The 27085-nt window shown below is 41.1% G+C and overlaps 2 protein-coding genes across 3 annotated transcripts; one reads left to right on the top strand and one right to left on the bottom strand.

Moving 5' to 3' along the window:
- Positions 1-1693: 1693 nt before the first annotated feature.
- LOC134657933 (protein Rae1) lies at positions 1694-11942 on the bottom strand. Of its 2 annotated transcripts, XM_063513518.1 has the most exons (11): positions 11867-11942; positions 11571-11731; positions 11186-11278; positions 10326-10403; positions 8530-8625; positions 7879-7950; positions 6686-6817; positions 5236-5379; positions 4076-4168; positions 3208-3321; positions 1694-1852 (listed from the first exon to the last, which is right to left on the bottom strand). In XM_063513518.1, the coding sequence occupies exons 2-11, from the start codon at positions 11715-11717 to the stop codon at positions 1769-1771; spliced, it is 1053 nt and encodes a 350-aa protein (XP_063369588.1). In that variant the 5' UTR covers positions 11718-11731; positions 11867-11942; the 3' UTR covers positions 1694-1768. The 2 variants fall into 2 exon arrangements, with proteins under 2 accessions (XP_063369588.1, XP_063369587.1); XM_063513517.1 differs by lacking the exon at positions 11867-11942 and having other exon boundaries at positions 11571-11781.
- Positions 11943-26144: 14202 nt separating this feature from the next.
- LOC134658121 (SOSS complex subunit B homolog) lies at positions 26145-26803 on the top strand. Its single transcript, XM_063513728.1, has one exon. The coding sequence runs from the start codon at positions 26202-26204 to the stop codon at positions 26724-26726; it is 525 nt and encodes a 174-aa protein (XP_063369798.1). The 5' UTR covers positions 26145-26201; the 3' UTR covers positions 26727-26803.
- Positions 26804-27085: the final 282 nt, after the last annotated feature.

The following is a 27085-nucleotide window of genomic DNA, read 5'->3' as shown; positions in this document are numbered from 1 at the left end:
TAAAAATATCCATAGTAGGTACTATTAACCTTTTGGACGTCGCGTCAAACACAAAAGCTGTCACTCTGACGCCACGTCACCGAAGTGTCAAAACTGAATTTGATCTTTATGCATATGCACGTAGGTCTATGTTGCTCTGTGGTCTGTGACCGATTAATCGGTCTTTGGCGTTGAACCTACGGCGCGAATATATCGGTCATTGGCGACCAAAAGGTTAAATAGTAAAAAAATACTAAAAACACCAAGTCTTGATTAGAAATCAGCTAGCTAAACGATGGCTTTCACAGAACTGTGCACAAATCATAATAATTGAACATTCACATACAAAAACCGAATAATATGTATAACTTATTATTTTAAGAACAGCCAACTAGGAGACACTATTAATACATAAGGTCAATGTGGCTAATTCCGTCCACGAGCGTATATTTCTTTGATTTTCAATCGTAGGAGAAAAAAACTTGATTGCTGAAACTAAAAGCAATCGCTGCTTTGTCGGTGAATTTATCAATTTTGTTCGTTGTTCGAGAAAAACGCTAATGGACGGAATTAGCCACATTGACTTTACATTTGAAATGACAGACATTAAAACATTCACTGGCAGCGACCCGCTATGAAGCTCAAAAGTGGTCACGTTTTCTCATTTATACCTAGTCTGTTTCTTTCGCACCCAAGAAATGTTCATGTAGCTACGTGATGGCTTCCATTTTGCACACTTTAATTACCGTGGCGCTCTCTACGCAGTTTTGCGTAATAGTCCCTTATTCTGACGCCACCAACGTCATATGACGTCATTCAGGATGAGTCTTGCGCGTGGATGCGAGGCTAACGTCATGCCAACGTCACATGACGTCGCTCACGCGTTGAAAGACGGCAGCGAAGTGAATCAGTTGAATAGGTAGGACCTTGGGCCTTAGGAGGATATAACGTCATTCACGACGAGGCTTGCGCGTGGATGCGAGGCTAACGTCATGCCAACGTCACATGACGTCACTGACGTCGCTCACGCGTTGAAAGACGGCAGCGAAGTGAATCAGTTGAATAGGTAGGACCTTGGGCCTTAGGAGGATATGACGTCATTCACGATGAGGCTTGCGCGTGGATGCGAGGCTAACGTCATGCCAACGTCACATGACGTCACTGACGTCGCTCACGCGTTGAAAGACGGCAGCGAAGTGAATCAGTTGAATAGGTAGGACCTTGGGCCTTAGGAGGATATAACGTCATTCACGACGAGGCTTGCGCGTGGATGCGAGGCTAACGTCATGTCAACGTCACATGACGTCACTGACGTCGCTCACGCGTTGAAAGACGGCAGCGAAGTGAATCAGTTGAATAGGTAGGACCTTGGGCCTTAGGAGGATATGACGTCATTCACGACGAGGCATGCGCGTGGATGCGAGGCTAACGTCATGCCAACGTCACATGACGTCACTGACGTCGCTCACGCGTTGAAAGACGGCAGCGAAGTGAATCAGTTGAATAGGTAGGACCTTGGGCCTTAGGAGGATATGACGTCATTCACGATGAGGCTTGCGCGTGGATGCGAGGCTAACGTCATGCCAACGTCACATGACGTCACTGACGTCGCTCACGCGTTGAAAGACGGCAGCGAAGTGAATCAGTTGAATAGGTAGGACCTTGGGCCTTAGGAGGATATGACGTCATTCACGACGAGGCTTGCGCGTGGATGCGAGGCTAACGTCATGCCAACGTCACATGACGTCACTGACGTCGCTCACGCGTTGAAAGACGGCAGCGAAGTGAATCAGTTGGTGCGAGGCTTGAGCTCTTCGTAGCACGCCCGCAGATAGATAAAGTTCTTCTTAGCCGGGTTGAAATGCTCGTGACCCTGCGACACATGAGAACGGTCAAGGAAATAGCTACTTATAGCAACATAGAAGGTAGGATCCTATAGAAGTGGTATACGCGTGCCTTCGTGAGGCAAACATACGCAATGCGACACTATGATTGGTCGAATTTATTTGTTGCCCACCATAATCCATACTAATTTAAGGTGGGGAATAAAAAAATGTGAGACTGTGACAAGGACAAACAATAATAGTGCTTTCGCTGCTACTCCTACTGAAAGATACATAAGACTATCCCGTTCGGTCATTTCCCCCCACCCCTCATGCCTGATCCAGTTAAAATACTAGATTCATGTCAATTAATGTAAGCACAGTAAATTTACTGCCATCTTTCGACAGAAGATTAAAACTGTTAGCACGCCATTTGACTTTGACCCTTATTCTCTCCTCGAAAATACTGCATACCTTTGGCCTACTGTCGGGTAGATGGCGTTAATTTCAATATTTAACTAATTAACACATATCAGTTAAAGAATAAGGCTCGAAGTCAAATGGCGTGCTAACAGTTTTAATCTGCTGTCGAAAGATGCCAGTGAATTTACTGTGGCTACATAATTATGTAAATTAAATAATATTGTAATGGTAAATTTACCATGACAGTAACTCTCTATACACTATATTCTCTTTGGCTATAGGGCCTACTGTTGGTAGGAACTCGAGTCGTTCGAGTCTGCATTTGAAGAACTCAGCTCGATCTTACGAGACTCGGCGCTCAAAGAACTTCGGAGTCTTTTAAGTCCCGAGTCGAGTCCTTTGTTGAGTCTTTTTTAAGAGCAACTCAAAAGGGCTCGAGCCTCCGAATAAAGACTCCGTCAACAATTTTATAGGTTTTTCCTAAATAACAGTAAAGAAATAATTATGATTTGTGTACCTAATCCACAAATTTTACTTGAAGACAATGCATAGTAAAATGTGAAGTTTATGATTCCGATGTAGCCCACAAGATGGCAGAATCTACTATGCACAAGAAAACGTACGAGGACGGTAGATGGCTGCACTTTATTTCTAAAGGCATAGTGGACCTTATGCCTTTTGAAATAAAGTGCAGCCATCTACCGTTCTATGGACATTTAAGAGTGTTTTTTTTCCCATTCCGTTACCATTTTTTTATAGACTTTGTATGGCGGTTTCGGAATGGAAAGATCGAAAAATGTATGGAAATCTTGAGACACTTTTTTCCTCCTATTAGTATCAAAAGAGCTCATGATTCTGAGTAAAAATAACATAAAAAATCCCAATTTTGAAAAAAAAAGTGTAGGGGACAACTTAAATAAAATGGCCCATATGACATTTATTTCGGTATATAATGACTATAAGCGTATATTTGAAGCGTTACCTTGGACCAGTCGTATCCGACGGCGTACGCGAATATCTGTCCGTTGTGGTTGAACGCGGCGCGCGTTAGCGGTTGCTCAAGTAGTTCTGACGACTTTAGCTTCGTGCGCGCGTCCTAAAATATATATTAATATAACTAAATAAATAATCGTTTATTCAGATGAAATAAACCCTAACATACATATTTTTTCTTCTGCCAAACTGCAGGACAGTTTGTTGGCAGAGGGAACTCCCTTAAAACATAGATGGGTAAACTTAGCTAATTGCCTAATTAATTGTTAACAGTACCCATGAGCTCATGAACTGTGTGCCCATGAGTTATTAGGAATTTCTTGAGTTGAGAACTCTGCAAAAATCATTTGGTATCTAAGTTAAATATCAACAAAAAGCAGGTTAAGTGTGTGACAGGCCACATATTAATACCCTATTGGTTTGAAGCAGGGATGTTGCGAATATCCGCAACCGCGGAACTTCCGCATTATTTTCAACATACGCATCCGCATAAAATCGATGCGGAGTTCAATGCGGATGCGGATGTGGAACAGATCGGTACAGGAACGTCTTAGCATCGGCGTAAGTGCTAGACTGCTAGGTAATTTAGTCATTAGCCAAAAAAAACCTATTAGAAATTAGCAGTCAAGCGTGAGTGGGACGTAATGTACGGAACCCTTGGAACGCGAGTCCGACTCGCACTTGGCCGGTTTTTTTAAATAAAAATTACTAATATGTAATATTTGACGTTTTTTATGTACCTATCTTTAAAAATCCGCATCCACGGATGTCCAAAAATCGGCATCCGCAACATCCCTGGTTTGAAGGTCAGTGGCAACCGCTTTGATAAAACCTTGAGAAGGATAGTGATGGCATACCTTGTCCCAGAAGGAGAAGGAGCCATCGGAGCCCACGGTGGCCAGGGTGCCATGCACGGGGTGAAACGCGATGTCGTTCACGGCGTAGATGTCCTGGGGAAACAATACGCCGAATAGAATAACAAAACAACGGGTTGCACTCAGGGAGTGCCGGCAGAAGTGAAAACTCAATCACTATTGCAAAATGTCTGCAGCACTATGTATAATTGAGGTTAACGCCATCTAGCGTTATTTCGTCGCATTACTTGAAACCCCTAAGCACATCACTGTTAGTCATCGAGTTATATTAATTACCAGTTAGAGGGAATCTCACTAGATGTCATTTAAATCAATAAAGAAAAACTCAATGACATTGAAGTAACAGTTTTTCGATCAGGTCACGTGTCCGTCTTACGGTCACGTGACACCTGTTACGAGTTTAACATTTTTTCCCCATTACAAAAAGTCCACAGCGCCGCTAAAGAAGTTTTCACTTCAATAAATATTATAGGACATTCTTACACAGATTGACTAAGTCCCACAGTAAGCTCAAGAAGGCTTGTGTTGTGGGTACTCAGACAACGATATATATAATATACAAATACATAAATACATAGAAAACACCCCAGACGCAGCAACAAATATCTGTGCTCATCACACAAATAAATGCCCTTACTGGGATTCGAACCCAGAACCGTGGCTTCACAGGCAGGGTCACAACCCACTAGGCAAGACCAGTCGTCAAAATCAGAATAAGTTAATTAACAGTTTATTATTAACATTATTTTTCAGGTCTGATTTCTTGGATAGGGTGGTGGAATAGAGACTCAGGGAGTAGGTATATGTACAGAGTAAGTTAGGGTACCAACACGAGAAATGTCTTGGGCCAAGACATAGGGTCAGTTGCACCAACCACATTTGACAGACTGATCAACGTCAGCCGGCGCGCCCCGGCGCTTTACTATGAAACTTTCCATACATAAAAATTTTGCGAACTCTTTAACGATACGAACAGTTTGGTGCAACCGACCCATAATGTAGTAATTATAGTACAAAATTTTCAAAAACGACAGTTTTTTTTTTTTATATGGACTTGAGGGCGGTGTTGCCCATAGCCAACGTCAAGTAGATAAAATGACAGTTATGTCATATTAACTTTGTTGACCGTCTTAACTGAATACCTGATATCCACCAGTGGTCCCCGCCGACCGGTGACACTTGAACGTGAAGTTATCCTTCGGGTTTGTCGGGTTGACGTACTGTATGGCCACCCTGCCCTCTACCGAACCCAGTGCGAACCCTGCCGGTTGCTTAGTCTTCTTGTCCTAAAGGAAAATAAATAGATAAATTTTCGAAAATTTAACACATTCATTGCCACCCAGCCAAACAAGACATCCGCGCCAGGCCACAAAAATTTCGTCAAATAAAGCTGTAGTACCACGATCCCGACTATCGGGTCGTCCGGCCTGGGGACGGGTTTTCGGGACTGAATGTGCTAAGCATTCTTCCCAAAACATCTACGCAGTGAACGACATTTTTTACTGCCAACTGCACTTTATAAATATCAAATTTCTATGAAAATTTGACAGTTATTATGGCACGGCCTTACTTTGCCACATCAATGTCGATGCAAACCGGCCAAGTGCGAGTCGGACTCGCGCACAAAGGGTTCCGTACCATTACGCAAAAAAACGGCAAAAAAAATCACGTTTGTTGTATGGGAGCCCCACTTAAATATTTATTTTATTCTGTTTTTAGTGTTTGTTGTTATAGCGGCAACAGAAATACATCATCTGTGAAAATTTCAACTGTCTAGCTATCACGGTTCATAAGTTACAGCCTGGTGACAGAAACACGGACAGCGGAGTCTTTGTAATAGAGTCCCGTTTTTAGCCTTTGGGTACGGAAACCTAAAGGCCTGTGCACACCGGCTTGCGTGTGCGTGACGTGCACTGTTGGATGTTGGAGCCGCACACGCACACGTCACGCAAGCGGTGTGCCGTCTCTCATAAGGATCTGTATACTACAACGCCGCACGCGCGCCTTAATAATGACTATTTAAGTGTAAGGCTTGAGTGGACGCTCGAGTTGTGCGTGCAGCGGGGCGGGGCGTGCGGCGTGCATGTTAAACAAATGCGCACGTATAGGAGCGGCCTTAGTGCACGCTGCTCACATCACGCGTGAGCCCACAGCCACGCTGCACGCCCCGCCGAGCGAGCGTCCACTCAGGCCTTACACTAAGGGCCAGTTGCACCAACCACATTTGACAGACTGATCAACGTCAGCCGGCGCACCCCAGCGCTTTACTATGAAACATTCCATACATAAAAAATTTGCGAACTCCTTAACGATACGAACAGTTTGGTGCAACCGACCCTATACTTCGTTTTTTTTTAGCATTAGAAATTTGGTAAACAATCTTGATGTGTCTTTTAATTGAAAAACACATTTTAAAAATAAGTTACGGTAAATATGTAACAATTATGAATCTAATACGATCTTTTATAGTCTTCTGCTTTCATAAGTAATAGTTATTGATTTTTAAAAAGTGTTTTTCAATTAAAAGACATGTCAAAATCGCTTACCTTAAGTTCATTCTAATGCTTAAAAAAACGAACTATAAGTGTTTACCTTAAAGATGGCTATGCACCGATGTTGGTGCTTCAGCGGGGACTCGATCCTCTTGAACTCGGCCGGCTTGCCCTCGAGCGTGTACAGGCAGATGCCGCGGTCCGCCGTGCCCACCACCGCCATCGGGTAGTCCTAAAAAAATAAGTAATAAAATAAATATAAGAGCCCATTAACGTGCACACTAGCGCCACTGCTAAATAATCGAGATATATATTTAAAAAACCGGCCAAGTGCGAGTCGGACTCGCGCACGGAGGGTTCCGCACCATCAACAAAAAATAGAGCAAAACAAGCAAAATAAAAACCGGCCAAGTGCGAGTCGGACTCGCGCACGGAGGGTTCCGCACCATCAACAAAAAATAGAGCAAAACAAGCAAAAAAACGGTCACCCATCCAAGTACTGACCCCGCCCGACGTTGCTTAACTTCGGTCAAAAATCACGTTTGTTGTATGGGAGCCCCACTTAAATCTTTATTTTATTCTGTTTTTAGTATTTGTTGTTATAGCGGCAACAGAAATACATCATCTGTGAAAATGTAAACTGTCTAGCTATCACGGTTCGTGAGATACAGCCTGGTGACAGACGGACGGACGGACGGACGGACGGACAGCGGAGTCTTAGTAATAGGGTCCCGTTTTTACCCTTTGGGTACGGAACCCTAACAAGGCGGCCGCTACGTACTGTCGTATCATGTATTAAAGTACCTTTTGAATACATCAAACTAGTTTCTATGTTGCTGGATTCGTCAATCTATGCGTCAAAAGTTAAAACGGCCGTTTTTGTTTTGAGATCATAGATTGACAAATCCAGCAACATTAAACTAGTATGATGTATTCAAAAGGTATTTTAATACAAGACACAGTACGTAGCGGCCCCCTTTTTTTAAATATCTTTCGGTAAATTTAAATAATCACGATTATTTAGCAACCTTAATCCTATATCACATAATAACTATGCAAATTTACTGGTGTTTCCTTGAGATGCAAAAACATAATAATACCTACACCAAGTTATTGTATAGCATTAAGTTAAATTTTAATTCTCATTTTAAGTGAATAATGTATATTCTTATGAGAATAAAATGTCTTAAACCATAAACCATAATATTGGCTACAGTCAAATATCAACCTTCGTGCATTCCGACAAGGTTCAAGATGGCGTTCAAAGTGTTAATGTGCGTCTATTTCACTCACCACATCGGCACAATAGCATCTTTCGGACAGATTCATACTCATTATTGGCTGAGAGCTGCGAGTGTCCCAGAACTGAAACAAACAGTAAAAATATATTACAAATGATGATTTAAAGCGAACTTATTATTATAAAGCCAAAAGGAGTTAAGACACATCTCTGATCGATGCGGGATTGGTCTATCTATATAGCCATCGCAGGCTTTAGAGTACCTCCTCAAAATACATCTTTAGTACATGTACTATCTATAAAACTATATACATAAAAAAAGCACTGGTGGCCTAGCGGTAAGAGCGTGCGACTTGCAATCCGGAGGTCGCGGGTTCAAACCCCGGCTCGTACCAATGAGTTTTTCGGAACTTATGTACGAAATATCATTTAATATTATCCAGTCGCTTTTCGGTGAAGGAAACCATCGTGAGGAAACCGGACTAATCCCAATGAGGGCCTAGTTCACCCTCTGGGTTGGTAGGTCAGATGGCAGTCGCTTTCGTAAAAACTAGTGCCCCCGCTAATTCCTGGGATTAGTTGCCAAGCGGACCCCAGGCTCCTTTGAGCCGTGGCAGAATGCCGGACAACGCGAGGAAGATGATGAGTATCTGCAACTATCTGCAAAGATGCTGTGGCCAATGATTGATGATTTTGAAGCATACCTTCAGGGTCTTGTCCCAGGAGGCGGTCATGAGACAGGTGTAGTTGGGGGCCTTGACCCAGTGGCACGTCTTCACCGGCGCATCGTGGGCCGCTACCTGCAACGATGCAATCATCGTCAACACAATCAAGCAATCATAAACAAATGAATTTCACCACTTGTTGAAACCTTCGATCAACACGGGCTTCCGACACGTCGGAAGGGATAGGCCCAAGCGATATCTTGACATTCAAATCATTCTGCCATTTTCGTCGCACTTCTCACACACATACATACAAAATCCAATCTGTAATGACGACACAAATACATAGAAAATGACACCCTACACAGACAAATCTTGCACACCTCGATCTGTTTTTGTGTACGGACGAATCACAAGTGTCACAACACGCACACTAGCACATTTTCGTCAAAGAATTTTATTGTTTTCTGAGAGATGAGAAGTCAGATTTGTCGTTCGACCGATCCGCAATTTGTACTGGGCGAGCAAAATCGATAAATCCAGCAATTACATGAGACTAAAATATAATAATTGTGTTTAAATGTAATTAAACGTATGACATGTAAAAAAAATATTACATGTGAAATGTAACACCTTCTTTTTGTAAATTTGATGTCCCCGACCTCTTTTTACAACAAAAAACCGAGCAATTAGGCATTTTTTCTGCTACTGTGTTCACTCGCGCGTCTGGACTCGGTCTAGTTAAAAATCCGAGCGCAACTAGTTTTATTACCCGCGCTAGATCAGTTGATCTTGTACCTAGGCAGAGGGGAAATAGTGCGAATGCCGCATCCCTTCCGTGTTGATCGAAGGTTGAAACAGAGGGTTCTCCGTTCGTAGTCGCTTTCCTCTACAAAGCGTGAAAACGCTGGGGCCAGCTACGAGCGTAGCGCTAGGAAAACTTTGGCTGTGAATGTGTATACAAGTAGAGTTGTCTTTTTTTAATTAATTCAATCTTTTAGGGGTGAAAACGAAACTATGTTTTTGACAACTTCTGCTGATGTTAGTTGCTGCTGTAGTTAAATCATGGTGAATCAACTATTTTGTTGTTATTATGTCCCATTAGGCCTCTAGCATACGTCTGTTGTTTTTACCAGACAATTGTCGATGTCTTGTGTTCTTGGGTGTAGCTGTCAGTAGCCACAGAAAAAACTGGACTTATATCTACTGGCCATATCACTATAGGTACATAAGTATACAAAGTCGCTTCCCGCTGTCTGTCCCTATATAGGTATGCTTAGATCTTTAAAACTACGCAACAGATTTTGATGCGGTTTTTAGGGTTCCGTACCCAAAGGGTAAAAACGGGACCCTATTACTAAGACTCCGCTGTCCGTCCGTCCGTCCGTCCGTCCGTCCGTCCGTCCTTCCGTCCGTCCGTCCGTCCGTCTGTCACCAGGCTGTATCTCACGAACCGTGATAGCTAGACAGTTGAAATTTTCACAGATGATGTATTTCTGTTGCCGCTATAACAACAAATACTAAAAACAGAATAAAATAAAGATTTAAGTGGCGCTCCCATACAACAAACGTGATTTTTGACCGAAGTTAAGCAACGTCGGGCGGGGTCAGTACTTGGATGGGTGACCGTTTTTTGCTTGTTTTTTTTTGCTTGTTTTGCTCTATTTTTTGTTGATGGTGCGGAACCCTCCGTGCGCGAGTCCGACTCGCACTTGGCCGGTTTTTTTTAATAGAAAGAGTGACGCAAGAGGAAGGTTTATGTATAATTTGTTAACCCGTGCGAAGCCGGCGCGGGTCGCTAGTATTGTATATGACGTATGAAGTTGCAGAATTACCTGAATGGTCTGATTGGCCGCCAGATCCCAGCATTTGACACTTTTGTCCGTTGAGGCCATGAACACTTTGGATCCATCCTGCAAGAAACAACAAAAGTTATTTGTTTTACAAGGGGGCAAAGTTGTTGTTTAAATGCTCATGCTAATGTTTTTGAGGGTTTCACGAGTGAAACCCAAAAATTTTCACCACACCAACCTGAAGAAAATATTAACTGTAAGATATCAAACAAAATCAAACCAAATCAAATCCAAATTAATATTATTAAATATTTATCATTCAAAATCATCATTTAAAAGACAATTCTACCAGCAAACATAAGAAAACAACTCAAAATTTGCATTTGATTACTTTGCCTCACATGTGAATAAAATGCAACTTTGCTATCAGTTTTTGAACAACAAAGAGATCCTTTACCAGTTGGTGTGGTGAAAATACGTTTGTGTTGTTTTAACGCTGATCTTCTGATAAGACCATTTGGTATAGTTGATCAATCAAACATACCAAGAAGGCCTGCTTGGTTGATAGGATCCAGCTAATAGATGTACAAACAGCAGGAACTTATTCACTTTTTTGTATGGAACCCTAAAAATGACCATTGAGCCATAAATTGAGCCGTACCGAATATGGTTGACACCAAAGCACATTGTCTCCGTTGGCTGGGCCACCTCGAAAGAATGGGTGAAGATCGTGCTGTAAAGAGGGCATACTTGGGTCATCCCACTGGATGCCGTCCTGTAGGTCATCCTATGTATCGGTGGGTGTATAGAGTGGAGGCAGATCTCCAGGAGCTCAGCGTCAGTAAAAGCAGGACCGGGTAAAATGGTGTGCTCTTGTATTGGTGTGTCAGTAGTTTACTCACATCATGCCAGGCTACATCGAGGATGGGCCCGTCCATGCCTTGTGCAGCTTTGGGCACTGTCTTCCCAGACGCTTCCACCTCCCAACATCTTACCTAAGGGGAAACAACATTTCACAATCATAAGACGTACCTTTTTTAATTGGAAACGGAATGGGTAAATAAATTATGTACATAAAAACACCTGCCAAGTGCGAGTGGGACTCGCGCACGAAGGGTTCCGTACCATTACGCAAGAAACGGCAAAAAATCACGTTTGTTGTATGGGTGCCCCACTTCAATATTTATTTTGTTTTCAGTATTTGTTGTTATAGTGGCAACAGAAATACATCCATCTGTGAAAATTTCGACAAGTGGAATACCTACCACCCTAACTAACAGTACGTACCCGACAGTCCCATGAACCGGCGATAAGGAATGTTTGCGGTACCGAAGGCGGGGAAAACTCGAGGGCCGAAACGGTGTCGTCGGGCGGCGATGCGACCTCCAGATCTTTGTTGGGGTTGCCCCCGGCTGCTGTCATTTGGTTGAACATCTTACTGCACTAAACTGAAAGAAAGAAATCGAAGATTTAAGAGCGAAGGCGCAGTCCTTTTGCAGGTGATGATTGACATGTAGTTGTAGTGCATTCAATAGATTATGCACTAATACGTTTTTTAAAGAAAAAGAATACGATTTAAATACCTGTAAACCGATTTCTCTAATGTTTTGTTCAAATAACAGTCACAAACCGTTTTTTAGAGGTTATGTTATTATTCTATACACTTGACTTTTTTTATTGTGTCAAGACTTGATTTAGGCTTTGGAAATATCGTTAAAGAGCCATGAAGTATACATGTTTTATTCCAGAACTAGTAGCTAATTTTTATTTATAATATTATAAAAATAAAACATTACTATACAAAATATCAATATTTTCACAATTTTATACATTTAGAATTATATTTTGTAGTGTATGTCTTTTATTGAATCGCGTTAAAAAATATAGCTTAAACATACTACGAAAGAAACACACACTCTCATTATTATGGTGCAAGCCATTTATAATAATCCGTAACTCACTACCGTACCGCACCGCGACCTTAGTTCGCCGGACCCATAAGTGAGAGCGAGAAACAGATACTCAGAACTCCATCTCGCTCTCACTTACGGCTATTAATGCGAAATGCGCTGGCAATTATAATATAGATGGTCAACCAAATCTTGTCAGTAAAAAAAGGCGCGAAATTCAAATTTTCTATAGGACGATATCCCTTCGCGCCTACATTTTTCAAATTTGCCGCCTTTTTCTACTGGCAAGATCTGGTTGACCAAGTATACATCATATACAGAATGATTCAGGAGACGTGAGCAGGATCAAGCCTACGCATACAGTAAGTTATAAACAACTTTTACGTACCAGTATTTGTGAGATTAACTTTAATTTATTCTATACTGTTTAAAAAAAAGTATTATTTTATTTACGACAGTTATGGTCACCCTCTTTGTTTTATCCATAACAAGTGCCAAATTTAATGTCATCGGAGTTTGGTTACTTTTGAAAAATCGTATCTCACTCAAGTGTGACATTTTATTTTCTTTATACTCAAAGCACGGACCTAGAGAATAAACTGGATCGAGTACACTGGCCAAAAAGTGTGTCCACATGAGAAGTCAAACCAGAGCCTTGCATCTCGTTCTATTAAGCTTCTTACCGTTATTCGAAGCATATTAATTATATATTTGAGAGTGGCAACATTGATTGCTATGACGTTACGGCTGCTGAATAGTTGCAATTCCCACTCCTTTTACCCCCTCCCTAAATTTCCGTTTTTACCTGCTTGCCACCAGGGGCTCTGGCTTGCCTTCATTGGCATCTTGAATGCGAAACGGTACGGTCGTGCTTACAAATTGAAGACATTTGTAAGTCAAGCTGATTTATTTAAATTTAAAAATAACTAACGGTTTTACCGTTCGAAAAAGTGGTGTTTTTAAATACAAGTGTATAATACTAATTTATTTTTTCTACTCCAGCACTTAAATGTGTCAATTAAATGACTGACAGTGATATCTAAAGCAATGTCATTTGAATGATTTGTCTATAGGCTCATAAGATGACTGCTAGCAGTCATCTTATGAGTATAATACAACTGCTTTATTTTTTTTAAAGATACAAGTTCCGATCATCTTGATTGAAAGAGGTATGTTTTCATTTACAATAATAACTCTTTTTTTTTTTAAATAATAACTCAATTTTTTTTAAATAATAACTCTTTTTTTTTAATAATAACTCTTTTTTTTTGCTGCAGCTGTCATAGAAAAAGTAATGTATGCAACAGCTCATAATTGGTTCTTAAAATTCTCGGGTCTTTTTTTACAAAACTCGACTACGTCTCGTTTTGTAACTTCGACCCTTGAATTTTAAGAACCCTTATTATATCACTGTTGCATAAACTACTATTGCAGAACGATGTCGGACTCTAGTACGTCTAGTACTAGCTCATCTTCCGACTCTGACGAGGTTGCACCCACTCCGGGGCAGTCATTGGAGCCGATTCCGGGGCCATCATCTCAACAGCCGCTTCCTTTAGGACCATCACGTCCTTCTCGTCGGGCTTATAAAAGGAAAGCAAAGAAAACCAAATCAGGACCGAAACGTAAGCGACAGCGAAGTAACGTTGTCATACAGCAATTGGCAAACCAGGTCAGTGACATCCAAAATTGCATCAGCAATATGCTGCAATTTCAATCACCGGGTCCCGCAGACCCATCTTTTATTGAAGGTGATGAAATTGAGGGTAACGTGAGCGGCGAATTATATGAAGCGGAAGAAACCGAAGCCCCGGTTCCTAATAAGGATGTAGCTGCATTAAAGTTAGCATTCAATACGGTTTTAAAAGAACCGCCTGTACCAAAGTCTTTGCCCGCTCACGTTGACCTCTTAACGGCTGTTCAACACTTTGATTCAGAAAACTGGTCAAGCGTTAGATATTCTGAGGTACAGAAACTTTATTGCTCTCAACCAGCCTTTACAGAATTAGAAACAAATGATGAATTGAAGCCTTTTGATAAGTTTTCGAACTTGAGCGTCCTTGAGCGTGGTTTTGCGGCCATCACGCAAGCCTTGATAAAACAAGGCGAAACTGCCGAATCTTGCTTTGATTCCTTAGTTACGTGGGCTAGAACCACTACAGAACTTAATCCCGAGTCTTTGCAAAATAAAATTAAAGAACTGTTTATAGAGGGCTCTTTCCAAAAGATTTCAAACGATGTTTTGCAATTAGCGTGTGGTCACCGTGCTGACCTTATACAGCAAAGACGGGACAGTATTCTCCGATCTGTAAAAGATAAATTTTTCAAAGAATCCTTAAGAAAGATCCCCCCAAGCCCTCAATTCATTTTTCAAAAAGAACCGCTCTCTTCAGCTATTGAAAAACAAGGTGGAGTAGCTAAATGTTTCTGGCCGGTCCGACCGCCAACCCAAAACAAACCTGCTGCGCAAGCAGGCTTAAATCAGGCTAATAACACTCAAAAAGCACCCGCGCAGGGCGCTTACGACCCTTCAGGCTTGCTCATGACCATGCCTAGACCTTTCTTACCTGTGCCTGCGCAAGGCAACTATAATTTTGCACCTATGGCTTGGCGCGGCCCTTTTCGCCAACCAAGACCAGGCACATTTGTGGGAAGTCAAGGGAAGGCCCCGCGCCAACGTGGCAACGGATCGAGGTCACAGGGCCCGTATGCATACCAGCAAGGTGCCCGAAACCAAAAACAAGGGGGCCAGTACGTCCCGCGCAGGGACTATAATTCAAAACGGAAATTCTGACTCGATAAGTTTTCGGACGGGGCAGTTAAAGGAATTTGTGGAAAACTGGAAGCTATTAAACGCCCCTTCAAAATTAATAAAATTAATACAAGGGTTTCAAATCCCCTTTTACATACCGCCCCCGCTGGCAATGCCCAACCTAAAATTTCAAACCCCTTACTCGCCCCAAATGCAAGAAGCTATACAAAAGCTACTAAAGATGGGAGTGCTAGAACATGCGAGCTCAGGTCTCAGTTTCGTCTCCCCTATGTTCTTGACCCCCAAAAGCGATGGCACATTCCGGCCAATTTTCAATTTAAAAAGGCTGAATCAGTACTTACCACAGCTGAAATTCAAGTTACCAAACATGCATGCAATCCCGGCATTCCTACAGCCTTCAGATTGGCTGATAAAAATAGACCTCTCGGATGCCTATTTCCACCTGCCAGTCGCAACGAACCAAAAACGGTTTCTAAGATTGATTTTCAAAGGTCAATTAATGCAAATGACCTGCCTGCCGTTCGGCATCGCTTGCGCTCCAAAAATGTTTGCCTCCCTGACCAACTGGGTTGCCCAAATCCTACGGGAAAGAGGATTTCGGATTTTAGTCTACTTAGACGATTTCCTTCTTGCGAACCAAAACCCCCGGGTCTTAGCAAATCAGGCTTTAGAAGCGACACAGACCTTAGAACAGTTAGGGTGGAAAATAAATCGAGCCAAATCCATATTAACCCCTCAAAGGGTTTTAGAATATCTCGGAATATGCTGGGACCCACATTCGAACATGAAATTCCTTCCGGCGAAGAAATGCACTGCTCTGAGGCAAAAAGTACTAAAACTACTAAAGCACAGCTCAGCCTGCCTAGAAGAGGTTCAAAGTATAGTAGGCTCCCTCAACTTTGCAAGCTTCCCTGTACCACGAGGCCGCTTGAACCACAGAGCCCTATTAAAGTTTTGTCAAAGCCTTCTTTACCAGCCCTCTTACCGCCGGCTTCCGATTCCTCAAGAAGCCCAGGACGAACTGTATTGGTGGCTAAGCGAGGTCGAAAACAAATCTATGATCCATTATCCCCCGGTTCGTCATTACTTGGTGACAGACGCATCATCGCTAGCATGGGGAGCTCAACTGAACAATATAAAGTTATGGGGTCATTGGACCAGAGCCGAAGCCAGTCTCCATTCAAACCAGAGGGAAATGCTGGCAGTGCTTTACGCGCTAAAACGTTGCGGTTATTACCTAGCAAATTCATCAGTGATGATTCAGAGCGACAACCGATCAGTGGTCGCCTTCCTCAAACACGAAGGAGGAACCCGATCATTACCCCTGATGAATATATGCTACCAGATTTTTCACCTTCTAGACCTATACAATATTCACGTTCAAATTCATTATCTCCCCGGGAAGTACAATTGCGAAGCAGATCGCCTGTCTCGCCTGTCGCTCATTCCAGAGTGGCATCTCCTGCCCATGAAAACGAAGAAGATATTTTCAAAGTGGGGCACCCCGACTATAGACTTATTCGCCTCCGCGACAGCGCATGTGGTCCCCAGCTACGTCTCGATCGACGCGACAGATCTTCTAGCCAAATTCCACAATGCATTCAGCCGAACGTGGTGCTACCAACTAGCATGGGTGTTCCCACCACCACTTCTAATACCCCAGGTGCTAGCCCACCTGAACACGGCCAGAGGAATATACTTAATTGTAGCCCCACGGTGGCCGAAAACATTTTGGAGACCAGATCTCAAAAACCGAGCCCTAGCCCCGCCGTTTACAATACTCGCTCTCGATCAAGTATTAGTAGACACGACCACGGGCCGACCACCGCCCCAGGTCCATTCGATGACCCTGGAAGTATGGAAATGTGGGGGTGGGCGAAAAGTGTGAATAATTGGTCCCAAGAACAAAAGGATTTGTTGCTATCTAGCTGGCGGGAATCCTCCCGAAAAACATATCAACCAGCTTGGAAAAGGTGGTGTTCATGGACCCAGGACAATAAAGTCGATACATTAAAACCATCGGCAGCAGACTTTGCCAGATTCTTGATAGATTTGCATCAAAAAGTCGGTTTATCTTACTCTACGATCTTAGTGCATAAATCAGCAATTGCCACCTTGACTGACCCTGATAACCAGGTAAATTTAAGTTCTCATGCCCTGGTAAGACATGCACTAAAAGCTATTTCCATTAAAGCTCCAAAGGCGGACAAAGTCCCTATTTGGGATACAGAAATTCTTATAAATTGGCTGAAAAACAGTACAATAGATGAAAATAGCTTTTATGAATGTACGAAGCGAGCTGCGATTTTGCTCTTATTGTGCTCAGGACGCAGAGTACATGACCTCACATTATTATCTATAAATAGCGATAATTGTATCGTATCTGAGAATTTAATAACATTTTGGCCGATTTTTGGATCAAAGACAGACTCCGTTTCAAATAGACAATCAGGCTGGCGCTTATTTCAAAACAGTGAATGTAAGAACCTAGACCCAGTGTTTTGGATCAAAAAAGTAATTTCATTGTCAGCCGACAGACGTAACAAATGTAAATCTAATAATCTGTTTATTACAGTTTCTGGGACTCCTAAGTCTGCTTCGCGTACAGTTATCGCGAACTGGATTAAAAAAGTACTGCTAGACGCAGGCATCCAGGCAAGCCCCGGCAGCGTGCGCCCCGCAGTGGCTTCTAAAAATTGGGTACAGGACTTTCCTTTAGACGATATCTTAGCTCGCGGTAACTGGCGCTCACAGAACACATTCCTTAACTTTTACCGTAGAGAGATTAGACCTCTAGCAGCTGCATCGTCGATAACAAATTGTTTTGCCCCTATTTGATAATTAAGAATTAAGAAATTTGCTATATACTTAGTGATTGGTGATATTTACCTTATGTACTTGCCTTTGAGATACACGAGAAGTAAATAAAACAAATAAATGTAGGTGTTATTAAATTTTATTTTATTTAAATTACTCATTTGTCACTTGCAGCTGATTACAATACTTACCTGCTAGTAAGAATCAATTATAAGTAAACGTTATGACTAATGTGTTATGTTATTTGTAGTTAAACACTACTACAGTATGTACTATTACAGATGTATTACAGTGTGTCACTTGCAGCTGATTATAACCTAAAATGTTTCATAGGTACTTACCTGCTAGTAAGGATCATTTACAAGTATACTTTATGATGTGTTATGTTAATTGTAGTTGAACACTACTAACAAGGAAATTAGAATAAACCAGTGTAGCATATAGTTAATGAAATGTATGATTTACTTTAGCATCTATAGATTAAGTGAAACTATTATGGTTAAATAAACAATTGTTTATGACGATCGGTATCTTTGTGTTTTCTCACATCACACTATCCAACCCTTTTTCCCATTGGAAATCCTGTTTATAATGTTCACGATTATAGCTGAGGGCACTTTCCCACGAATCGTACACATTATATTACTTATCTGATTCACATTGGCATCTGGCCACCAGGCGGTCACAGACAGATCTCAAATATATAATTAATATGCTTCGAATAACGGTAAGAAGCTTAATAGCAGTGTTTTACCTACCAATAAAACACTTATTAAGCGAAATACCTTATTCGAAGCATATACTTTTAGGCCGGCCTGGCGGTAGATTGCAATGATCCACTGACATCTTAAAATCTTATTTTTATAGTTGAAACACCATTCTATTTTCACTTTCACTTCACTGCAGTCCATAATATAAAAAACATCAGTAAACCTACACAATTACCCGAATTGCTGTTTATGTGGAACATTGCAATAAATAAATTAATCATAATATTAATAAATAATTAAATTTGAGATTCAATGAAGGCAAGCCAGAGCCCCTGGTGGCAAGCAGGTAAAAACGGAAATTTAGGGAGGGGGTAAAAGGAGTGGGAATTGCAACTATTCAGCAGCCGTAACGTCATAGCAATCAATGTTGCCACTCTCAAATATATAATTAATATGCTTCGAATAAGGTATTTCGCTTAATAAGTGTTTTATTGGTAGGTAAAACACTGCTAATTAGGATGACCATACGTCATATGTATGTGGGATATTAGGATAAGTTTAAATGTATAGTTTGGCCAAAATCTTTTCTCATTCGTGCATAGTCAGAGAGAATCATACTCTCTTTTCCCTATGCTAGTATAATTGCCCCAGAAAAGGGATGGATATAGTTTTTTTTCTCTTCTGTAAAACGCTTCACACAACCTTACTTAATTTAGTCGTAATTGATTACATTTTCAAATACCGTACCGTACCTCAAAAGGAAAAAACCGGCCAAGTGCGAGTCCGACTCGAGTTCCAAGGGTTTCAAGCCCTAGCGTAGCGTAACAATTTAGGTTTTTTCACCAAATTATGTTGATTATTGATTAAAATTATCAAATATTAGCACACAAAGAAATAAAAACTTACATTTAACTGTGTAAACCGACATCTTACCCTATTTATGCTCTTAATAATTTAAAAAAATACCTATCACTATCAATATCATACTCATGGTGTGTTCATATCAGTGTTGGCCGTAATGTGTAATTCTAATTAACAATTAATCATTTCCATTAACCATTAAATCCGCAATTAATCAATTGCATTACGCATCAATTTAATTAAAGTTAATTAGAATTGAATTTTGAGACGTTTAATTACATTGATTGTCAATCTAAATAAATGTTTAATACAATTAAATCAATTTTTTCATAAACTAATAATTAATGTTACTATTGCTTAGAAACTTGGAGCTAGGTATTAAAATTAAAAATAAGCATATGAATACAAGCTTCAGTGAATTATCAGGTCGTGATATTTTAAAATAAGACAACAAAATGACCCTGAAACCTGGCAGTAGGTACCTAGTGGAACTCAGGTTTGGTGCAACATAGACACACGCCGTTTTGGTCATCCGACTCGTCTTGATGAGCACTTGGGAGAGCAGTACCCAAGATAGAGCTGATGCTGAACCCTGGCAGTACCTAATGGAACTCAGGTTTGGTGCAACATAGACAAACGCCATTTTGGTCATCCGACTCGTCTTGATGAGCATTTGGGAGAGCAGTACCCAAGATAGAGCTGATGCTGAACCCTGGCAGTACCTAGTGGAACTCAGGTTTGGTGCAACATAGACACACGCCGTTTTGGTCAGCCGACTCGTCTTGATGAGCACTTGGGAGAGCAGTACCCAAGATAGAGCTGATGCTGAACCCTGGCTGTACCTAGTGGAACTCAGATTTGGTGCAACATAGATAAACGCCGTTTTGGTCATCCGCCTCGTCTTGATGAGCACTTGGGAGAGCAGTACCCAAGATAGAGCTGATGCTGAACCCTGGCAGTACCTAATGGAACTCAGGTTTAGTGCAACATAGACAAACGCCGTTTTGGTCATCCGACTCGTCTTGATGAGCACTTGGGAGAGCAGTACCCAAGATAGAGCTGATGCTGAACCCTGGCAGTACCTAGTGGAACTCAGGTTTGGTGCAACATAGACACACGCCGTTTTGGTCAACCGACTCGTCTTGATGAGCACTTGGGAGAGCAGTACCCAAGATAGAGCTGATGCTGAACCCTGGCAGTACCTAATGGAACTCAGGTTTGGTGCAACATAGATAAACGCCGTTTTGGTCATCCGACTCGTCTTGATGAGCACTTGGGAGAGCAGTACCCAAGATAGAGCTGATGCTGAACCCTGGCTGTACCTAGTGGAACTCAGATTTGGTGCAACATAGATAAACGCCGTTTTGGTCATCCGCCTCGTCTTGATGAGCACTTGGGAGAGCAGTACCCAAGATAGAGCTGATGCTGAACCCTGGCAGTACCTAATGGAACTCAGGTTTGGTGCAACATAGACAAACGCCGTTTTGGTCATCCGACTCGTCTTGATGAGCACTTGGGAGAGCAGTACCCAAGATAGAGCTGATGCTGAACCCTGGCAGTACCTAGTGGAACTCAGGTTTGGTGCAACATAGACACACGCCGTTTTGGTCATCCGACTCGTCTTGATGAGCACTTGGGAGAGCAGTACCCAAGATAGAGCTGATGCTGAACCCTGGCTGTACCTAATGGAACTCAGGTTTGGTGCAACATAGACAAACGCCGTTTTGGTCATCCGACTCGTCTTGATGAGCACTTGGGAGAGCAGTATCCAAGATAGAGCTGATGCTGAACCCTGGCAGTACCTAGTGGAACTCAGGTTTGGTGCAACATAGATAAACGGCGTTTTGGTCATCCGACTCGTCTTGATGAGCACTTGGGAGAGCAGTAACCAAGATAGAGCTGATGCTGAACCCTGGCAGTACCTAATGGAACTCAGGTTTGGTGCAACATAGACAAATGCCGTTTTGGTCATCCGACTCGTCTTGATGAGCACTTGGGAGAGCAGTACCCAAGATAGAGCTGATACTGAACCCTGGCAGTACCTAATGGAACTCAGGTTTGGTGCAACATAGACAAACGCCGTTTTGGTCATCCGACTCGTCTTGATGAGCACTTGGGAGAGCAGTGCCCAAGATAGAGCTGATGCTGAACCCTGGCAGTACCTAATGGAACTCAGGTCTGGTGCAACATAGACAAACGCCGTTTTGGTCATCCGACTCGTTTTGATGAGCACTTGGGAGAGCAGTACCCAAGATAGAGCTGATGCTGAACCCTGGCAGTACCTAGTGGAACTCAGGTTTGGTGCAACATAGACACACGACACGACGACAAATCGGTTAACCAAAACAAAGTGTGCCTATGTTGCACCAAACCTGAGTTCCACTAGGTACAGCCAGGGTTCAGCATCAGCTCTATCTTTGGTACTGCTCTCCCAAGTGCTCGTCAAGATGTGACGGATGACCATAATAGCGTGGGCCTATGTTGCACCAAACCTAAGTTCCATTAGGTACAGCCAGGGTTCAGCATCAGCCCTATTTCGGGTACTGCTCTGCCAAGTGTTCATTAAGATGTGACGGATGACCTAAATAGCGTGGGCCTATGTTGCACCAAACCTGAGTTCCACTAGGTATACGGTACGGATAGTATTGAATGTAACAATCAGCTTTGCAACACGCTTCTTACCGTTTAGAAGTGGCTCGAGGACCACAATTTAGAAATAAACTTTAATAAAACCAAAATTATACAGTTTAAACCCATCCAAAAGAAGCCCTTAGAGTTACAATTAAAAGTAAATAATAATGAAATTGAAGAGGTTAACGAATTTAAATTGCTAGGAATCACAATAGACTCCAGTTTAAACTGGAAAACGCACATTCAAGGTACCAAAACAAAAATAGCTAGATATACTTACGCGCTAAGCCTACTAAAATCGAACACAGATCTTGAATCTGCGTTGTCTGTGTATTTTGCGTATATCTACTCGAGTCTCCGTTATGGTGTGATCCTGTGGGGAGCTAGCGTAGACTCTTACCAACTTTTCATCATGCAAAAAAAATACATCCGCATATTAGCTAATATCCACATTCCAAATAGCTCCCGCCCCCATTTTATAAAACTCAATCTGTTAACGCTACCCTCAATATTTATAATGGAAGCGGCCCTCTTTGTTCGAAACCACCCAGACATATTCCCGATAAAACCGGAAACATCAAAAACTAGAAGCCAATATAAAAACAAATTACTCCTACCAAAAGCTAACTTAGCTATATTCAAAAATGGGCCACAATATAATTGTATTTCAATTTTCAATAAAATTCCGGACAGTATCAAACTTGAACCAAGTGACAAATTATTTAAAAATAAATTAAAAGACATGTTTATTCACAAATGCTACTACACACTTGAGGAGTTTTTAAATGATGAAAGGCTGACGGAGTAAAATAGCACAAATACTTAAAATACGTCAATCTTAATTTGTTGTGACATTGAATTTTAAATTATTGCATGAAATGTTTTTTTATTTACTTACTTCTACAATTATAAAAAAACTTAATGTATGTAATATATGTAATAATGGAATATTATTTAATTTTAACTTTTATTTAATTTTACCATGTTATTATTATTTGACTATTTCTTTTATACACACTGATTACGATAGATATGTTATGGATATGTTATGAAATGTTTTATAGGTAGTAGATAGTTAGCTAAATATTGTAATTTATGTTCATGACTATGGAATAAATGAAATATGAAATAGCCAGGGTTACGGTTAACCAAAACAAAGTGTGCCTATGTTGCACTAAACCTGAGTTCCACTAGGTACAGCCAGGGTTCAGCATCAGCTCTATCTTGGGTACGGTCTTCCAAGTGCTCATCAAGACGAGTCGGATGACTAAAACGGCGTGTTTCTATGTTGCACCAAACCTGAGTTCCACTAGGTAAAGCCAGCTGTTCAGCATCAGCTCTATCTTGGGTACTTGTCTCCCAAGTGCTCATCAAGACAAGTCGGATGACCAAAACGGCGTGTGTCTATGTTGCACCAAACCTGAGTTCCACTAGGTACAGCCAGGGTTCAGCATCAGCTCTATCTTGGGTACTGCTCTCCCAAGTGCTCATCAAGACGAGTCGGATGACCAAAACGGCGTGTGTCTATGTTGCACCAAACCTCAGTTCCACTAGGTACAGCCAGGGTTCAGCATCAGCTCTATCTTGGGTACTGCTCTCCCAAGTGCTCATCAAGACGAGTCGGATGACCAAAACGGCGTGTGTCTATGTTGCACCAAACCTGAGTTCCACTAGGTACAGCCAGGTTTCAGCATCAGCTCTATCTTGGGTAATGCTCTCCCAAGTGCTCATCAAGACGAGTCGGATGACCAAAACGGCGTGTTTCTATGTTGCACCAAACCTGAGTTCCACTAGCTAGACAAAAATTACGGGCGCCTTTATAAAATTACGATATATTTTTGTTAATTGATAATTATCAATAATATTTTTAATTGTCATTAAAAATTGTTTTAATTTTTAATGGTTTGTAAAGCATTAACCATTAATTCTTTTTAATTTTTAATGGTTCGAAATAAATTAATATTAATGCAAATTGATGTTAATGCGAATTGATAATTAATTTTCCTTCAATGGTTAATGGTTAATTCTAATTAACCTTTTCAATGGTTAATTTTTAATGGTAATTGGCATTAACGTTCGGCCAACACTGGTTCATATACGTGATGGCTTCCCTTTTGCACACTTCAGCTATTCATTAAGCGTAAGCGTCATCGTACTCATCGTAGATCTGTGATTGCAACAATATTTTCAAATTTGCCGCCTTTGTATACAGACGGAAATGTGTGGTCAGTCTATATAGAATCGATTACATATATGTAAATAGTTTGAACCAACGTTTCAGTAATTAAATATTATGTATAAATCACATAAATATGAGTCTGTAATGTTTAAGGACTTTGGATTTAAATTTTGGCAATTATATATCTCTCATTACGTCACCCAAATAATTAAACATGCCGAAATAAAGATATACACCTATTTATGTAAACTTTTTTTTACATTAAGTACGTAATAAGAATTCTGCAAGATCGATCCACATCGTGCCGACATCATAGTCACCCTAATGAGTTTGACAATATCGTTTTATATTTTTATCGTAAAATTGAATAATTGTGACTTACCTGTGAAAAGATATTCCACAATCAGCATAGCTTTCACTTCTACAACCCCTCACACAACATTTTTTAACCATTTTTAGGGTTCCGTACCCAAAGGGTAAAAACGGGACCCTATTACTAAGACTCTGCTGTCCGTCCGTCCGTCCGTCCGTCCGTCCGTCCGTCCGTCCGTCCGTCCGTCCGTCCGTCTGTCACCAGGCTGTATCTCACGAACCGTAATAGCTAGACAGTTGAAATTTTCACAGATGATGTATTTCTGTTGCCGCTATAACAACAAATACTAAAAACAGAATAAAATAAAGATTTAAGTGGGGCTCCCATACAACAAACGTGATTTTTGACCGAAGTTAAGCAACGTCGGGCGTGGTCAGTACTTGGATGGGTGACCGTTTTTTTGCTTTTTTTTTTTTTTTGCTTGTTTTGCACTATTTTTTGTTGATGGTGCGGAACCCTCCGTGCGCGAGTCCGACTCGCACTTGGCCGGTTTTTTTTTAATATTTTACGAATAAATTCTGAGCGGCGCCATTTACGTATTTTGAAAATACACGAATAGTTTGGGATACCAATTAATATTAAAAGTTACTACAATTTCTACCATGTTAAATTTAAATGCTTTATTTGTTGTGCGCATCACAACAAATAAATAATCAATTAATAATATTGACATAATTATTTACAAATTACTTAAAAGATATCAGAACTGTAATTTGAATATAGCACTAAAATTGTATAAGAACTCAGTTCTTATTAAGAAGGTAATTAATTTCAATCATATCAATATACGATATGATTTCTACCACCGTGCTATCTTTTTAACATTGGCAACATGTGCGAGTGAGACACAGGGCTCGGGTTTTTCTATCTCAAGTGGACCGTTTTCTCTAGTCTGGTACGAACAACTTTCTGTCTCGGTGATAAGGTTCAAATTAGTATAGTTTCATAAAGTGACAGTTCACTCCAGTTTAAAACATTATAACTTCAAGACTCAAAGTGCTGTCACAACGGTTAAAAATGTTGTAGGGTTGTAATATGGCGATTAGCCAGTTTCAATGTTTAGCAGTAACGCTTTGGTTTACTGCGACATAAACGCATATTGCTTGTGTCAGCGCAACCTAACGTGTATAAAACAATAGGCATTTAGAGAATAAACGTTCAGAATGTTCTTATACTATCATACATAAGGTGTTTGACTTCTACTCCCATCACCCGCTCGAAACAATATATAACAAGCACCATCTTGTTATTTGAGGGTATCCATGATTGTCGATAATTAAATTTGTCCTTACCAAAAAGTATAACAACAGAAAAAAAGCGTGATTGATTTCCTTAAATAATGTGGTAAACGATTCTTTTACATTTACTGATTGTGTAGGCTTAGTCCTGCTCACGTCTCATGAATCATCCTGTATTGATAGCCTGATGGGGACTTAAATAGTGAATGACATTGACATTTGTAATTTGTGAAAAATTGAAAAAAAAATCAAACTACTTTCTAGTTTCTGTTATTTGTTATTTTTTATGCAAATCTTTCGTTTTTTATAAAAAAAAATCCGCTTAAAAGTAATATTGGCAGCCGCACGTCTATATTTGACAGTAATTTTGTCGCTAACATCAACTACAAACGCTAGAACGATAACTTAGCATTCGCATTTTTCGCAATGGGTAGCACGGACTATGTGGCAATAAAAGACCTGAAACCAGGCATGAAAAACATCAACGCAGTCTTCATAGTTCTGGAAGTCGGTGGACCGACGTTAACCAAAGAAGCCAGAGAAGTCAGGACACTAAGGGTAGCGGACGCAGGCGCCGCGGTTAACCTCTCCGTGTGGGACGAACCGGGCGCCCTACTCATGCCTGGAGACATCGTGCGGCTCACGAGGGGGTACGCCGCCTTGTGGCGAGGCGCTCTGACTCTGTATGCTGGTAAATCTGGAGATATACAAAAAGTAGGCGAGTTCTGTATGTTATTTAATGAGCAAGTGAACATGAGTGAGCCACAACCTACCCCGCCCCCACCCCCCATGTCGACCACCCCTCCCGCTGCCGCTCCGGCCCAGCGCGCGACCCCGCCAGCCGTCAACAACAATAGTAACAACAAACCGTTCCAATCGGACAACAAAATGGGAGGACACAAAACTTATGTCAGAGGACGGGGTCATCAGAGAAATAACAACAGGAGGTAGCGCTACAGTGATATACAGGACTTTATTCGTAAAAATATGTTGCGATAATGCTGTTTGTATTTTATTTATATTGGTGTGTATATTAGATAGAACAAAAATGATTGGTTTTAATATTAAGTTAACTTTTCTATACTCATAGCAACATAAGGGAAATATGTATAATTGCTCATACCACCAAATATTGCTACTGTAAACAAAATGTTAAAAATTTGAACTGTAAATAGCTGTGAATTTTTTTTGATACAAACTTTAATTACTGACTGTATTTTCTTAATTAAATCAATTCCTGCTCAAAACCTTCTGAATGTGGTAGTGCTTTTCTGTCAAGGCGTTCCATAGGCTAACTTAACTTTTGACTG

Source organism: Cydia amplana, chromosome 21 (assembly GCF_948474715.1).
Source record: "Cydia amplana chromosome 21, ilCydAmpl1.1, whole genome shotgun sequence".
Lineage (NCBI taxonomy): Eukaryota > Metazoa > Arthropoda > Insecta > Lepidoptera > Tortricidae > Cydia > Cydia amplana.
The sequence above is the reverse complement of the archived record's forward strand: the minus strand, read 5'-3'. Positions and strand labels throughout refer to the sequence as shown.